Source organism: Littorina saxatilis, linkage group LG17 (assembly GCF_037325665.1).
Source record: "Littorina saxatilis isolate snail1 linkage group LG17, US_GU_Lsax_2.0, whole genome shotgun sequence".
NCBI classification, from domain to species: domain Eukaryota; kingdom Metazoa; phylum Mollusca; class Gastropoda; order Littorinimorpha; family Littorinidae; genus Littorina; species Littorina saxatilis.
Window position 1 is genome coordinate 24987567 of NC_090261.1, and position 17122 is coordinate 25004688.

The 17122-nt window shown below is 39.5% G+C and overlaps 1 protein-coding gene across 10 annotated transcripts in view; it reads left to right on the forward strand.

Moving 5' to 3' along the window:
* The window catches only part of LOC138953581 (calpain-B-like), an 84410-nt gene that overhangs the window by 51310 nt on the left and 15978 nt on the right, over nt 1-17122 (forward strand). For 5 of the 10 annotated variants that reach the window (XM_070325423.1, XM_070325428.1, XM_070325429.1 and 2 more), the window contains exons 6-12: nt 4691-4791; nt 6602-6679; nt 7165-7334; nt 7796-7959; nt 8473-8684; nt 10820-10856; nt 11980-12027. In XM_070325423.1, the coding sequence (XP_070181524.1) occupies nt 4691-4791; nt 6602-6679; nt 7165-7334; nt 7796-7959; nt 8473-8684; nt 10820-10856; nt 11980-12027 (810 nt within the window). Of the gene's footprint in view, nt 1-4690; nt 4792-6601; nt 6680-7164; nt 7335-7795; nt 7960-8472; nt 8685-10819; nt 10857-11979; nt 12028-16072; nt 16091-17122 lie in introns of all 10 variants that reach the window. The other 5 variants (XM_070325425.1, XM_070325427.1, XM_070325430.1 and 2 more) reach the window with 3 other exon arrangements.

The window sequence follows — 17122 nt, forward strand, 5'->3', positions numbered from 1 at the left end:
TCGTGTCCGCGTCCGTAAGTGGCAGGTGTCCGCCCGTTAAAGGTTAGTTATTGTTGAAATCGTGTTCGTGCCATGATAAACTGTCCGTATGTAGCAGGTGGCCGTTACAACAAGGGTCCGCTAGACTCAGGTTTTACTGTACTCACGAATATCAGCATATTTTGGACATTTCAAAACAAAATGAATTTCATCTTCGGTCTCGTTTGCGCAGAATGGACACAAGTAATCTACAGCTGTTGAGAGAAAGAGAGAGAAAGAGAGAGAGAGTGAGAGAGAAAGAGAGAGAGAGAGAGAAAGAGAGTGAGAGAGTGAGAGAGTGAGAGAGAGAAAGAGAGAGAGAGAAAGAGAGAGTGAGAGAGAGAAAGAGAGAGTGAGAGAGAGAAAGAGAGAGTGAGAGAGAGAAAGAGTGAGAGAGAGAAAGAGAGAGAGAAAGAGAGAGTGAGAGAAAGAGAGAGTGAGAGAGAGAAAGAGAGAGTGAGAGAGAGAAAGAGAAAGAGAGTGAGAGAGAGAAAGAGAGAGTGAGAGAGAGAAAGAGAGAGTGTGTGTGCAATTTAGTTGCAAAAGAGGCTACTGTAGCAAGACATTCTTTAAAATTAACCTTTACACGTTGAAATATTGCAAATGAATACATTTTTCACCAAGTGCTTCCTATAGGCTCATCTTAGAATTGTATATAAATGTACTCCAGATTCATCACAACTATTTCTAATTCCTTACCACTCAGATTTTTTCTCTCATCTAGGCTGATATACTGATATAATGACAACTTTGTCTGTTATATTTAGCTTTTTATCCTTTTGATCTATAATCAGATTCTGATGTGACTGTCTAAAAGGTTTCCTGAGAATAAGAATAAAAGTGAACAGAAATGACATGATTTTTACACCCTCATTGTTTGAGCTGGTATCTATTCAGTTATGGACACATACATATCGGGCGGGGATATAGCTCAGTTGGTAGCGCGCTGGATTTGTATTCAGTTGGCCGCTGTCAGCGTGAGTTCGATCCCAGGTTCGGCGGAAATTTATTTCAGAGTCAACTTTGTGTGCAGACTCTCTTCGGTGTCCGAACCCTCCCCCCGTGTACACTACATTGGGTGTGCACGTTAAAGATCCCACGATTGACAAAAGGGTCTTTCCTGGCAAAATTGCTTAGGCACAGTTAATAATTGTCTACCTATACCCGTGTGACTTGGAATAATAGGCCGTGAAAGGTAAATATGCGCCGAAATGGCTGCAATCTATTGGCCATATAAAATTTCATCTCACACGGCATCACTGCAGAGCGCCTAGAACTGTACCCACAGAATATGCGCGATATAAGCGTCATTGATTGATTGATTGATTGATTAAACTGAGAAGATGTTTTTACGAAAGTCATCGGACTGAAAAATGGAAAGAAAAAAAAATTGGTTTATATTCACATTTGTTTCTTATTGTCGGGCGACCTCAAGGACGGTTATTGCTTAACACTTATTTCGTCTTGATGCAGTCGTTTTGAAATACTGTGAAATAACTTCTGTTTGACATTCTAACTTCTTCAATCATTCACCCTCCTGTGGTTATGATGCTTTGGATCATAGATGAAAGTTGATAAGGTACATGTACATTTCTTTCTTCGTGGATTTAGTCTCACACCCAAATGCTGCTTACTTTCTCTCTTTTATCAGGTCCCTTTGTCCCCTCTGCTTTGAAGTTGATGTACTTGCGTTTTTAACTCCCATATCTTGTGTGCTAATTATTATATATTCATTGTCGAGTAATATTGATGTATCTCACATTCTCTCTTCCATGTAATGATACTTTGATGATCTTGTTCAACATTGTGAAAATAAAGCCACCTCCAACAATAGACGACATGGTAACAGCTAGTATAGTTCAGTGAACTTCAGTTTCATTTGCTTTAATTTTCAGTGCTTCAAGTACAGATGTTCTTGTGTGTTAGAGAATGAACAGTCTGTGGCACAGCTGCTGCGCTCAATGTCACTGAATGAAAGCTCTTTTGGCTCCCTGTCTAGAAGCAAATACACATGTAACATCATGATGTATTGCATGTGTGCATCTATGTATATGAACATATATTGTGGCAATAAGTTAACATGTAAACATTTTTTAAAGTGCATCCTTATGCTTCTCACCATTGTTGCTATGGAAAATTTGAAAGTTGATCGATAGCCCTTTTTCGGTTCAGATTATTGTTATTGTTAATTTTTACTTTGCAATATCTATATTGTTTGCTTTTGGTGTCAGTGGCAATTTATTATTACGCCTGGATGATCTTTTACTAATTCATAAGAATACACAGTTGACAGGGGTGTTGCTAGAAATGTTCATGTTGGGACATTTGGCCGAAACTGTCAGAGATCTTTAGGACATTTCGGAAAATTTTCGGCCATTATTTTGGCTCATCAAAAGTCGCCGTAACATTGAAGCACAAGAGGGGAACACCAATACAATCATAGTCTTAGGACGTACAGAACATATGTTGCATACTGCAACTAAAACAATTAACTTTGCGAATATAACTAAAATTTACACCAATTCTCTGAAACTTTTTCAAACCTTTAACTTAAATTTCTTGAAAGTAAAACAATAAAACTCTTCCAATATTGTGCAAATCTTGATAATCCTTGGGAAACATGACTGGTAAACATCAATAAAACATAAACACACTCTGACACTGTCACATAACATTGTGACAGATTCTATCACAGTTGACTAGAACAAAAATAAGAATGGCAGAACTCCAGTAAAACGAAAAGAGACTGTCAGTGATGCGTGTCCAAAATGTGAGTGTTCTGGAGTCAGAGAGGTGTACCATGTCTGGGAAACATGTGTTTGAAGAATAACACCAGTAAAACTAAATCATGCTCAGCTGTTAGTCACACCATCACTGCATTGTTTCATTTTCCATAAAGATGTCATAAAAGGCCCCTACCCCCCACCCCCCTCCCCCAAATCCAAATCAAAAGCACTGACTGACTGAGAAACTATTACGAAACGGCGGACGCAAACGCTGAGAGAGTGGGAAACCATTCTGGCAGCTCTAATTTTCGTAAATGGCTTCCGTTCAAAACATTGTTTTGTTTTTGGCATACGTGAAGAAAATAATCGGCAGTCAGCTGACTAAGTACATCGGCAGCAAAATTTAGCAATCAAAGCCTGATCAATAAAAATTAAAAAAGCAGAAAAATCATGGCCGAATGGCCCGATTGAGACGATTAATCTTTGGCCATTTGGCCGATGAGGACATAAAAGTTTCGGCCAAAGTAAAAATAATTGGCGATTGGCCCGAGGGTCGACCCAAACGACACCCCTGGTTGAGTTTCAGCTTTATGCCATTGGTTTATCCTGCAAACACTGGCTACAACTTTTGTTTCATAGTGCAAGTGTAGAATTTCTGTTTCTGTAATCTGATTATCTTTTGCAGGACAGGATGGCTTCCACAATTATTTGCCCAACACAGCCTCATGTGGCCTAAATGTGTCTAGTCCTCAGTTTATAATTTGTTTGTGTATCACAGCAGTTTAGAAGTTCATGTAATTGTTCTTTTGCTGACAAGAATTTGTGTTCAAATATGCTTCGATTCTGTACTTATAGTATCCGTGTTTACACATTTGCTGAAAATTGCATGCTCAAACTGGCTGGAAAAAAATGTTGAGAATAGATTTTTCAGACAAGCTTTAAAATTATTTGCATTGCTGTGGTCTGCTGACGATTTTGTGTGTTCAATCTAGTTAAAACGAGAGAAAAAAATAGTGTATTCAAATTTTAAGTTACATGTACTTGGAAAATAATAAAACAAATTATTCATACGAGTAAATATAACTTTTTTTTTAAAGTTTTTCTTTTTACAAGGTATACTGTGACTGAATAGATCAATTGAACAGGTAACATTTGTGAGAAATGCAGTGTAAGTGTAATGATTTTTGTTTTTTAGTTTACAAAAAAGGAAAGATATGATCAGATTTGCTTGGACTTACTACATGTATTACCAAGAGCATACCTACATTTATATAGTTAAACAAATTTACCATCTTAAATTGTATGAAACAGTTGTTTCTGATGGGCTTCCTGCTTTGGGTTGAAATGTGCTCCTTTTTTTTCATCAATTTATGAAATGAATAAGTGTAAATGCACCTTTACTTCTCTAGTTTCAAGGCAGGGGGAGGTAAGTTTTAGAGATGCAGATAATGTGGTAAGGAGTATAAACTCCTTCACATTCAAGTTAACAGTTGTCTGCTGGGAATGTGCTTGGAAATGGTTTCTACCGTAACTTCTTTCATTGCAATTCGTAAGCATTTTTAGTTTTTTTGTGGCCAGCTTGTGAAAACACTGGTCTGTGGTACTCTGTGCCAAATACTAGTTGATAGCGTGCAGTTCTAACACTCAGCTTTGGTGTGTCTTCCTTCTTTCTTCTTTTAACTAAATAACTAACAATAGCAAAAGCAACAAAACAAAAACAGACATACAGACGGAGAGGCACACACGCATGTACATACACAGACAGACACACACACACACACACACACACACACATGGACACACCCACACAAAATGAACAACATTGCAACACATGTATATCTGTTTGCATGTCTAATCAATTAAATACTTGTTTTTGTAGGAAAAGATGAAACTGACAATGAAGATGAATGTCGTCCAGTATCAAAATGTGAGAGCTGTGTTTTCAGATGGACATACAGACGTCACGCATGCAGGGCCAGATCCCAATGGTGCGCGTCAGGAACCCCTGGGGCAACGAGTGTGAGTGGAAGGGACCCTGGAGCGATAGGTGAGCTGATTTGTCTTTTTCTTGACTGTGACTATTTGAAATTAAATGTCCAGTTGGCCTTTAGTGCAACAGTTTGGTAATACAGCAGACTTCCACTAACTCGCGGTCTTTGGGGTCCAAAGATTTTTGATCGCGATATATCCGATTCGCGATGCAGTTTGGTGTCCAAGTAAAGGGAAGAAACCACGTTCTCTTCTGAGTCAGAGAAAAACGCGGTTATTTCCCTTGTTGGTCACAAAAAGCCTGTGAGCGTCACGTTGGCGTGTGTGCGTTTGCCGTGTGAGTGCATGTGTGTGTGTATGTGCGTGCGTGTGTGTGTATGCGCGTGCACACGCACGCCTGGCATGTGGTTGTGCTACAATGTTCATGTGTATGTGTTACTGCGTTTCTCGCAAGTGTGACGCTTCTGTTGGCAACTAAGTTCTCAAAAGATTAACTGCGATGACACGTTTTCTTTTATTAGCAGATGACGATTTCTTTTCTTTTTTCTCTGACTCATACGTCGTCACAAACTTACTAGACACAGACAGACACAGACGTACTCTGTACGTGTATAGCGACTCGCTGCTGCACACACACACACTAACTGACAATGAACAGAACGCAAGCCATGGTGAATTACCACATTATTTTATTTCGTTTGGAAACGCGCACTTGTTACTTTATCAACACGCACGCACGCACGCATGTTTTGTTTTCCTTTGTGTGAGTCTGAGTTGACACGCGTTTTGTCTTTGGCAGAAAGCATGTAGATTTCTTCTTTGATTGTTTGCTTTTTCTGCCACCTGCTATAACGCAAGAAGCTGAAGCACTTCATGGCGCCTGTAGAAAATCCGGGGCATTTAGCTGAGATCGCGATTAGCGGGACTCAAGTGTTAAATTGCATGCCTGACTAGATTGCAGAAGATTGAAGCACAGTTTAAGCACTTGATTGGCGCCTGTGGCCACCCGGACCGTCTAGCAGAGATCGCAATTAGCTGGACTCAAGTGTTCAACTGCACGCCTGACTGGCCATACTGACTGGTCAGACACTTACCTCTATAGGCACGTGGCCAATTTGACAATACCGATCGTGGCATGAAAGTTCTTGACTGAGTGGGGCACGTGCGCGTAAAAGGTTTGTTTTTCTTTTGTTCGCAGGTCTCGATCAACCCGTAATGTACACAACCTGAAAACACACACACACGTAGAACACTATTTGGAGAGACTGAGGGAGAGAAAGAGAGAGAGACTGATAAGATGAAATGACAATTTACTGCATGATGAAAGGCCATCGGATCCAGAGAGAGATAGCGTGGTTATAATAGAACATTTTTTCATGATCTGTACTATTTTTGGCCTTTACGTGACTAATTTTGTAAAAAAATTTAAAAAAATGTATTGGTCGGTCCTGTTTTTTTCGGGGTCCAAGAGGTCTCCGCGATATAGCCGAATTTCCGATTTAGTGGACCGCGAGTTAGTGGAAGTCTGCTGTACAGTATAGTGAGGACAGGCTCTGATATAACTCGAACAAGCCCAACACACACACACACACACACACACACACGCACACACACACTCTCTCTTTCTGAACTGCTGCTTCCTTAATGGAATGTGGCATGTCTATACTATAGATCATCATTACACATACCTCAATGTACAAATTAAATCTGAAATTGAAAAATAAATATGCCTCAATATACAAATTAAATGTGAAACCAAAAAATAAATATGCAGAAAAGATAGACTGCTAACATTCCAAACTCAGGAATAAAAACTTGTCTTCTTGTTTTGTTTTGATAAAAGTGACATGAATTTATTTCTCTAACAGCTCCCAGGAGTGGGGCCTCATCAGTGATGACGAGAAGGAGGAGCTTGGGCTGAGGAAGGACGATGATGGAGAGTTCTGGTAAGCCAAACTTGAGGAGACTGAATTCACTTCAGTGCTACCTGGAATAAAAGGATACCCTTGGGACAAGCCAAAAGTGTCCCCACATGGCAGATGGCCTGTCATGACAGGTATATATTGATAATGTACAAAGGAAAAACAGGATACATGTATGTCCTTTCATTGAAGGTGTCCTCTCATCTAAGGGGCCTCACATTGCAGGTACCACTGAACAATTTGTGAAGGGAAGATGTAAGTGTTTTACTAACAGAGGACAGATGTTTGTAGTGCTTCACTTGGTTAATTTTGGTCTTTCCAAAAAAAATGTTTAGTAGAAATGCAAGCAATTTGCCTAGAAGAAGAAGTAACTGGGAATCAACTGGGAGTGCACAATATTTTCCCCCATACAGTTTTTTCCTTTCTATATAAGTCACCCATAGCAACCACCTTTCCTTGGGCGGTCGTTATCGACAGGTTTGCCTGTAATACATTCCATGGGTGTGCAGGATGTCGTTCAAAGACTTCACAGCAGAGTTCCAGAAGCTGGAGATCTGCAACCTGGGCCCTGACTCCCTGGATGAGGAGGACCTCGGCGACAAGAAGCGCTGGGAGATGCACAAGGAGCACGGAGCATGGGTGCCCCGCGTCAACGCTGGTGGCTGCCGCAACTACCTGGGTACGCTGCTGCTGCTACATTTTCAGACAATAAAATAGACATGCAATCAGAGATTCATAACCCAAGAGGATGGAAGTCGCGTTTATTTCAGCCTTTGTTTTTCTCTCAGGTGCTAGGAGATTGGTTGTGCATAACTCTCCCCTACTGTGTATTTAGAGCGCTTTTATCCCTTGTTTCTTAGACCTAGAAAAAGACAGATTTTTTCAACATATAGCAGGGATATCCTTTGGCATAGGTAATTGGCGAGAAACTTAAAACTTATTTCGAATCACTCAAAAATGTGTCATCATGTTGGCAGTTCTGTTAAACTTATTTCACCAGGGCAAAGTAAACGCCAAGGACTGCGTAAGAAACTTGTATGGCCTTTTTCGGCAAATGTACAGAAGAAACTAAATCCTATCTTTTGTCCGTAGTGTTTGAATTTTGAAATTAATACTCGTCTAATCTCTTACTGTGTGCAGAAACCTTCTGGACCAACCCGCAGTACCGCATGACCTTGACCGACCCAGATGATGACGATGATGATGACCTGTGCACATCCATCGTGGCCATCCTGCAGAAAGACAGACGCAAGAAGAGGAAGGAGGGTCTGGACATGCTGACCATCGGCTATGTTATCTACAAGGTATCACTATATTTTGTAACACTACAGTATATGTATGAATGTGTGCTCTTTGATAAGTTTTTTCCATTTTTATTTGAGACATTATTAATGCAAATTTTATAAATTGTATATATTGTGTTGTTGTTTGATTAAACTTGTAAAGCGCTTCGAGCTGTTGGGAAGCGCTATATAAATGTGCTATTATTATTTTTATTATTATTATTATTATTTTACGGTTACAGTACGATACAATGCAGTGCAATGGATACTTGAGAGGAAGGCACACTGAATTTGCATGTAACCTGAATATATGTGCTTTATCAGAAAAAGAAAGGAAGGTTGTTTTACTAACAAAGAAAGAAACAAACAGTGCTTACAAATGTATATATTTTAAGACTGAAATGTTCTAGAGTGGTACCTTTCATAACAAGACACTCTTTGAGCCAATGGCAGAATGTTAGGCGCTTCTGGGCAATGAGGCACATGTTTCTGATAGGAAACGTTGGTTTTTACAACCCTTTTCTATCCCCTCAGCTGGAAGATGACCAGTCAGGACCGCTGGACGTGAAGTTCTTCAAGTACAACGCCTCAGTTGCCAAGTCGCCCACCTTCATCAACATGCGTGAGGTGTGCGGCCGTCACAAGCTGCCCCCCGGCACCTACTGCATCATCCCCTCCACCTTCGAACCCATGCAGGAGGGAGACTTCCTCGTCCGCATCTTCTCTGAGAAAAGGAACGAGTCTGGGTGAGTACAGGGGAGACTGTGGTGAAATCACTTTTGTCCTATTTAAGCTCTGAGCTGTTGTTTGACTGTGTCAGTCTCTGCATTTTGGCTGGGTGAAAAGTGGTGATTTCATTCTTCTTTGTCTGTTTAAGGTTTGAGGTGGAAACATTAAAACGCAGAGTTTATGTACTTAAAAAAAGTCTGCCAGGCTTCTTTGTGGTAAAAGTCTGAAAATGCTTTTTATGTCGTCTTATCCTTTGTAGCTTCTTTATTTTGAAGCATTTAATGGAATTGATGCAGGCAGATCCTGTTAATACATTTGTGTATCTGGATTACTGAACAAAGCCTGATCACTAAACAGGTGCCTGTAAGTACGCTAAACCAGTCTTGACAAAAAAACTATGAAAAGGGTGTTATTGTCTTTTCTTCTCCATTCACAGGATTCTACTTGGGACTGAAAACCATTTCACAGCTAAAGGCAGACAACTCTCTCGCGCGAGTCAGGGGGTTAAAAATACCCCATTTTTCATTTTGTCATGGTACCTTCACAGCTCTAGACAATTGCAGAAAATGTAGCACAGATTCAGTGGAACCCCTCACAACGACCCCCCTCTCTAATGACTACCCCGCCACAACGACCCTTTTTTTTTAACCGATGTGTTTCCTTATATAGTTGTCACCAGTGTAGCGACCACCCCGCTCTAACGTCTAAGGACCGACCTAACAGCTTGTGTAACGACTTTGTCAGACAAAGCCAAGACTCTCAGTCAGCATAACGCATCACTGACAAACTGGTTATAAGCAAAGGCAAAGGCACTAATTAACCGCTGAGAGGTGTGATGGTTGGGTGGGCTGAGTAAACATCACAAACCAATCATGGAGAAAACAAACTCACGTGACCAACATACACCGTTCAATTCAGTCAGAATAGACAGTCTTTGGACAGAAGAGCAGTGGAGACCGACATGGCGTCTACAAAGAAAAGAAAATATTTAACTCTCGAAAATCGAGTGAATGTTGTGAATAGACACAAAAAGGAAGAAACTGCCATCGCGATTGCAAAAAGTCTTGATGTTGGAAAATTGCAAATTCAAAGAATTATCCAAGACAAAGAAAACATTCTGAAAAGGTGGGAAAGTGGTGACAAGGCAGTGAACGCACTCACCATGCACTGACATCATACGAAAGCAGCCACACAAACACAGCACAGAGGCAGAGGCAGGTGTGCAGATGCTTTGTGAGAATAAGCGTTGAAAACCAGTTTGAATAAAAAACCAGCAGATAGAGCCGCATGTCATAATCATTCTTCTTGTCTGGCTTTATTGACTGCATGCCGATCTTGTGGCAGTGACTTTTCACTCTTCAGTCGGAAATACACTGTACACAACACCGCTCTCACTCTCCCTCACTGACTACCCTAAGCCCTGACAACTGATCCTTGGAAATTGTTTGGAAGAGTACACCTCTCTATTTCTCTCCAATGCTCTTCCTGCTGACATGCAGTGACACCGGACACCCCACTGAGTTTAGCCAGCTACCCCCCCCCCCCCCTCTCTCTCTCTCTCTCCCTCCCCACAGCCATGTACTGTTTGGTGCTTTGGCCAGAGAGGTGTCACCGGCTAATTGAGGCCAGCTGCACTGTTCACTCAGAGCAAAACTAGTTGACTGTGTCTAACTGTGTCTAACTTTTGACTCGACAAAGCAACACAACTGACGACAATGTCAAACATGAAATCGAAGCAGTTTGCTTGAGGAAACGGTCGTCAGCAACTCAAACTTCTCTGTTTTCTTTTTTTAAGAAAATCTGAGGTGACTTTCTTTGTGGCCCCCTGACCCCGCCCCCTCCCTCTGTAAGGACCCCCCTCCATTTTCAAGGTCGCTAGAGAGGGGTTCCACTGTACTATAAATGATGCACAGATTTTGTAAATATCACGTTTTAGAGGGGGAGGAGAGGGTGGGAAGCCTTAATTGTCTAAACAAAATAAACACAGCCTGTTGCAGGACTGAAAACAAGGCTCCATTCATTGATATGATCTAATGCATATCAGTCCCATTCACATATATACTGTAGTTTGTACTATGCATCAACATTTTATATTTAAAAACTTAACTAACAAACTTGTATAGATTTTGATGTCTTTCTTTTCTGGTTTCAGAGAAATTGATGAGCAGACAGCCTATGTTGATGATGGGGTAAGTACATGTACAGTGCTCTTTTGTGTGGTTAACATTTGTTCAGTCATATATAACTGACTTTAAAATCTTTTGCAGCCATCTTTAGAATGCACAGCAAAGCCTGTTACTCTAGTTTCTTCTTTCTCCTTATTGTTACCATCCGCTTAGAGTTATGCTTCTTAAGATGTTGCTTAGTCTGTGACTCTTTGCCATAGTGCACAGTACAAGACACATGTAAGCTACTCTATGCTATGCACATAGTCATAGACTTTAGCAAGTTTTCTCTCATTACAAAACTGTGTATGTCTTCCTTGCTTAACCACTTTCTTTGCAGCTAGTGTTTAGAAGTGAGAAATTCTGTAGTATGTTGCCTTGCAAGTTCTTGTAAGTATGTACATGCACAATCTATATACAAAGATTCTTTGGGCCTTAATGTTAATCATGGATTTGCTACGGCTATGTGAAAGTATACAGATGAACCTCAATAGTTTGGGATTTATTTGGTGGTACATGTACATGCATATTGAAGTATATGCGTTGCACTGCTCACAAAAATCTTCTTATTGAACACCTATTCATTTATTGGTCCTTACAAATGTATGATTGACTCTTCCTGTTTCCTTGCACACTTTACATTTATGTAAACACCCATGATCCTTAGAAATAAGAATTGTCATAAAAATGTACATGTATCATTACCCTTAACACATATATATACACCAGTATATAAAGCAGTTTCAGATGTTCATCCCAGAATGTTTGTGATTACAAGTTAACATGGTGTTGCTTTTATGTTCATATTGTTCTGAAAACTGTTAAAACCAAGTTGTCTCCAAAGTAGTGTACATGTATTGTATTACACATGCTGTATATATATACCTGTCTTTCACTGCTTTTAAAAGTTCTGCCATGTCCATTTACCAAGTTTATCATTTAAAATTTGTGCTATACTCATTGTAACGCCTGAGCTTTTCAGTTCCTGTAGGAATTCGTAGAGAGCATAAGATGGTAGTCATCCCCACTTCATACATGTAAAGATTTACATTTACTCGCAACTTCTCCTGTGCTGCTGTGTTATTTTGAGTTGCTTCAATCAGCAAGTATTGTATTTTTCTGTTTTTGTGGTTTTTTGTGAAAATAGCCAAAAGCCCCTGTACAACCTGTACCAGCAATGCCTATCGCTCCTAAAGTAAGTTGGGTTCTGCTGCCTGGACTTTGCTGTTTTGTATGCTGTCGTTTCAGTTATTATCAGTTTTGCTGTGCCTGGTGCTCTGGGGTGGTGTGCAAGAGAAAGTGCCCAACTGGATGGGAACCAAGCATTGGATCAGATTGGTTGGAATCTCAATTCAACCAACCCGACCCTGCGCTTGGTTTCCATCCAGTTTGGAACTTTCTTGTCCATACCACCCCTGGCCTCTAAAGGAATGTAGCCAGAATGTTGCTCCTTTCCCAAATGTTCAACGTTAGTTCCATAATACTTCTGAGTTCTGCTGCCTGTTGTGAATTTTCACCGGTATAATTGCATCCAAATCAATCCAGTGAGGATTTGATCTCTATAGAATGCTGCCTTTGTATTATCTCCTTCCGTTGTATTCATTTCTGGTGACGTCTTACCCAACAAGTGATTTTCTGTTGATCAGTTGGATTTCTTCAGGAATTCTGTTGAAGTGTTCGTTTGCAATGACATGGTTCTCATTAGCTAGCAAGTAGAGGATTTTCTGTTGATCAAGTTGAGAGTGTTGTCTGCGTGTTAGTTTGCGGTGAGCTCAGTTTTAACCATCAGATTAGTAATTCTTTTTGGATATGTCAGATATCTCCCAAAGAGTTTTGTGCGAGTGTTAGTTTTCAGAAATACTTTAGCCAGCAAGGAAATAATTTTGTGCCTATCTGTCGAATCTCTTGGAATGCTATCAGAGTGTCAATGCTTTCTTTTGCATTGCGTTCATTGCAAGTTAGGTTTTTAGTCATCAAAACTTAGCCTGGTGTTGTTTCATCTGACCCCTCCTGGAATCGAGCCTAGTTCTTTGACCACTGCATGCATTGGATATAACGCCCAAGCCAGCAAATAACTACTCTGCATTGATCTGTCTGGTCTGTTCTGGTATGCAGCCTCTAAGTCTGAGTATGTTTTGCTCCCTTTCTATTCTATTCATTCACAGCTCTGCATTCCTGGTTGGTCAGTTCCTGGGTCACTGAAATGCATTTTTTTGCAAAGCCATTTTTTGTTGTTTATTGGAAACCTTGCCTTTTGCTGAGCTATTATCATGGCAGAAATGCATCCTGCATGCTCGGGTCCTTGCTTGATCATATATAACCTGTCAGTCCGTCTCTGGAAGAGAGAACACAGCATGCTCATTTTACCTAAAGTTTGCTAAACGAACCAAAGTTAGCTGAAAAAACTTTGTCACGATGCTCTCTGCTGCAGTCTTTGGCAGAAGTAAACATTTTTATGGATTCTTGGCATGGCATCTGTTTTTGAATTGCAGGTATTTTGTTCCACTGGTTCAATTTATGAAATCTTCATTTTCCTTCAGGGTTGCAGTTAATTACAAAGCTCTTTGCATTTCCTTTGCATTTGTGTGTGTCAGTGTGTGTCAGTGTGAGTGTGTGTGAGTGTGTGTGTGTGTGTGTGTGAGTGTGTGTGAGTGTGTGTACCTGTGTGTGTCAGCGTCTTTTTATGTTTTCATGAAGTATTTTACTGTAAAAACCAAAGAGTGCTTATTTTGGTTATTATATGGATTTCCTTTTTCATTTCATGAAAACCTCAGTGCTGTGGATTGTTGTTTGTTGATAAGTTGTTACTTGCATACATTTGGAGGATGACATTTTTAGCTTTTTACTGGAATCTGACAAAGTTTTTGCCCGTAAATGCCTCACTCTTTTCATTTCTATAATTTGATTCTTCTTTCTCTTGAAGTAAGCTACAGTATAGGATTATCTCTCAAGGTTTATTGTTGTCTGTGCCTTTTCTTTTATGGTGGGTTGTTGGATATCAAACGGGCGTGGCGAACGCGGCGTCCAGGAAACTAATTACGCCAGTTCATGTCGCGCCTGTAGCGTCCATGCCTCCTCACTTGCGGGGGTCAAAGGTCGCTTCCATGATGGTCACTCAGGTATAGGCTGAGTTTGGTTGTTACCCGGGCTGCTGTTCCTTCAACTTCTGCCTTCTCTAAATCCCAGAAGTTTTACATTATCCTGAGACCTGGTTCTGACATGAGCTTCTGTTGTGCTTGTGTTTTCCTTCAGGTTTTCCTTGTTCACCTGTTGGCCCTTTTAAAAAAATCTAATTGTTCATCTTTTGGGTCTTTATTCAGAGTTTGTGTGTGTGTGTGTGTGTGTGTGTTTTCTCCATTCATCAGTTCAGTGAAAATAATGTTTGTAGTGTTTTTGTTAAAGGTACATGTTTCTTTTGTTTTATTTTGTGTCAAATTAGTGGAGAGAGAAAATGTAATCTGACTGTAACTGTGTTGAATGGAAGTGTTTTTTGTTTTGAAAAACATTCAGACAGATCGATCCTCCACATTACAATATTAATGGAGGATTTCAAAGTTTTTGTTTGTTATTTCATGTATCCCAACTGTTTTTAAGAGTCTGTCCTCAGAGACTTTGACTAATATTGAATGATGTTGATTCGCCATCACAAAATGTCCTTCAAACAATATTTTAAAAATGAATTCATATCTCCAAAACATGTTCATAACGAGTATGTCACGTGTGTGTTCCAGTGAATGCCCCACCCCATCCCTGACCTCTGAAAATGACAATTGACAAGGAAAACTAACAATAAGATTGTTGAAGGGGTCTTGCTGACTTGGAGTGATTTGTGTTGCTTAAATGCATGCAGCACCTAAAAAATGCCATATTTACCAAACATTTTGCAGAGTGAGACCCCTGTTCAGGCTGTTGTGTTGACTGATAATTTTTTCAACTTTATCATCAACTCATTTTGGACAGCAGCTTTCAAAGGCTTGCAGCTTTTCTGGCCCGACTTAAAAATGGTACAAAGTGGTAATTCGTGTACTCACTAAAAGCAACAGTGCTTGTTTATTTGGGCATTTATTCATTTCGAAGTTAACGGAGATAAGTGACAATATGTGAATGTTTAGCTGATTAAAATTAAAACTTATTGCTTTATGACATGATTGTGGTGAAATTTAATTATCTTAGAATCTGTCCGGAATGAGATGTCTTTGCTACTCGGTTTCGATGATTGTGTTTGTTTGTTTGTTTTGGTTATTATTTATAATGGTTATCATTAATTTATTTCCCCCCGCGGGTTAGGGGGAAGAATTTACCCGATGCTCCCCAGCATGTCGTAAGAGGCGACTAACGGATTTTGTTTCTCCTTTTACCCTTGTTAAGTGTTTTTTGTATAGAATATAGTCAATTTTTGTAAAGATTTTAGTCAAGCAGTATGTAAGAAATGTTAAGTCCTTTGTACTGGAAACTTGCATTCTCCCAGTAAGGTAATATATTGTACTACGTTGCAAGCCCCTGGAGCAAATTTTTGATTTGTGCTTTTGTGAACAAGAAACAGTTGACAAGTGGCTCTATTCCATCTTCCCCCTTTCCCCGTCGCGATATAACCCTTCGTGGTTGAAAACGACGTTAAACACCAAATAAAGAAAGAATTAATTTATTGATTTAAGAAAAATAACAACCAAACTCAATACTAAACATTATTATTTGTAGATGGTTTAAATTCTGAAGACTTATTTTCACACTGCAGAAAGAAGCATTATTTACATTTATATTTGTCAAAATTAACTAGCTGTGTAATCTTTTGATGACATTAGCAGTAGTTACTGAGGTTCATCAGTGTTAAAGAACCTGTTAAACGAAATGACTCGGAAAGAGAAGTTAATGTTTCCTGCTGAGAATTCTCACTTTTTCAATAGATTTGAGTGACTGTGTGTGTGTCTGTGATGTTTCTGTTATTGTGAAGTTTGCCAAAATTGGACTTCCAATGCTTTCCGCTTCAGAGGTGTACAGTTCTTTGTGGTTGGAGTTATATGTTTGAAGTGTGTCTGATCCTAATTAGTTTTCTGTCAGTCAATGCACATGTAACATTCACCTTGATTTTAAGACTGCGTTTAAAGTGTCACAATCATGCTTGAAAGAAAAGGAAGTTATGAGACATTTAAATCAAACTGTGCATGACGTATTAAAGTAAGGAAAGGTTGCTTGACGGAAGTCATGTGGTAAAGGACTTGCTTTGCTGTTCTTCTCTTTAGGGAACCAGAAGGGGCCGAGTAAGTTTTCTTTTCATCTTCGTTTTGGAGTTTGACGTATACATACTACTGTAGTATCAATCTTGTGGAAGAATGGCGCATTTAACTTTGCTGCCTGATGCTTTTTCACATTTATTTCTTTTCAAGACAACTACCATTGTTTCAGTCTTGGAATGTTTGGCTTTTCATGGACTAATGGCATGGCATTTCATGCAGTTTTTCTTGAATTAAAATTCGATTTTGGCATTCTGCTCGGCATGGCAGTTGTCTGAAATTTGTTCATGGTTTGAGCTTCTTGGCAGTTGTTGATTTTTATCTTGGAAAATCTTTCGATTAACTTAAGATTTACTTAGGCATGTGATCTGATTCAACTTTTTCATGCTATGCCTTAAATTGTTTCATGTATGTTGCTGGATGTGTCCAAAGAAGGCATTTTATTCCTTGACAGAAAGAAGAAAAGTGCTACATGCTATATTTTCATCTTTGGTATTGTGGTTGAGCTTTTCGTTATGGAACTAATTGAGTCAACGCATCTAAACCTTTCAAAATATAGTTTCCACCTCCAGAATGGAACAGAACTGGAAAGGAGGGCTGACACTCAAATGCACACTGATCATCATGTCCTGCGTGATTCTAAAAATGAAATTTTTTTCAGCGATTCTTGGAAGGTGTCAGTGAATAATTGCTTTGTGACCGTTTCTTTGAAACATGTACAGAAGTGTTGAAGAAAAAGTATTTTTGTTCGCCTGTTTTTAGTCTTTGTCTTTGTCTTTGTGAATTATTTTTGTCTTTTTGCGGGAATAGATCTTACAATAGATGTGACTGTTTTATTTCTTGATTGTTGTTTTATGTTTGGCATTGTATTGTGACAATTCTGTGTGAGTGTGGGTGTGTGCATGTGCATACATGTGTGATAGAGCACAGGGATACTTGATATTTTTTTTAATGTGTCGACTAATAATGTATTGTGTACTAGAGAATTGATAGATTTATGGTTGCTGGTTTTTTTCTTACTCAAATGCATGTAAAGTTCTCAAGAATGATGGCGGATGC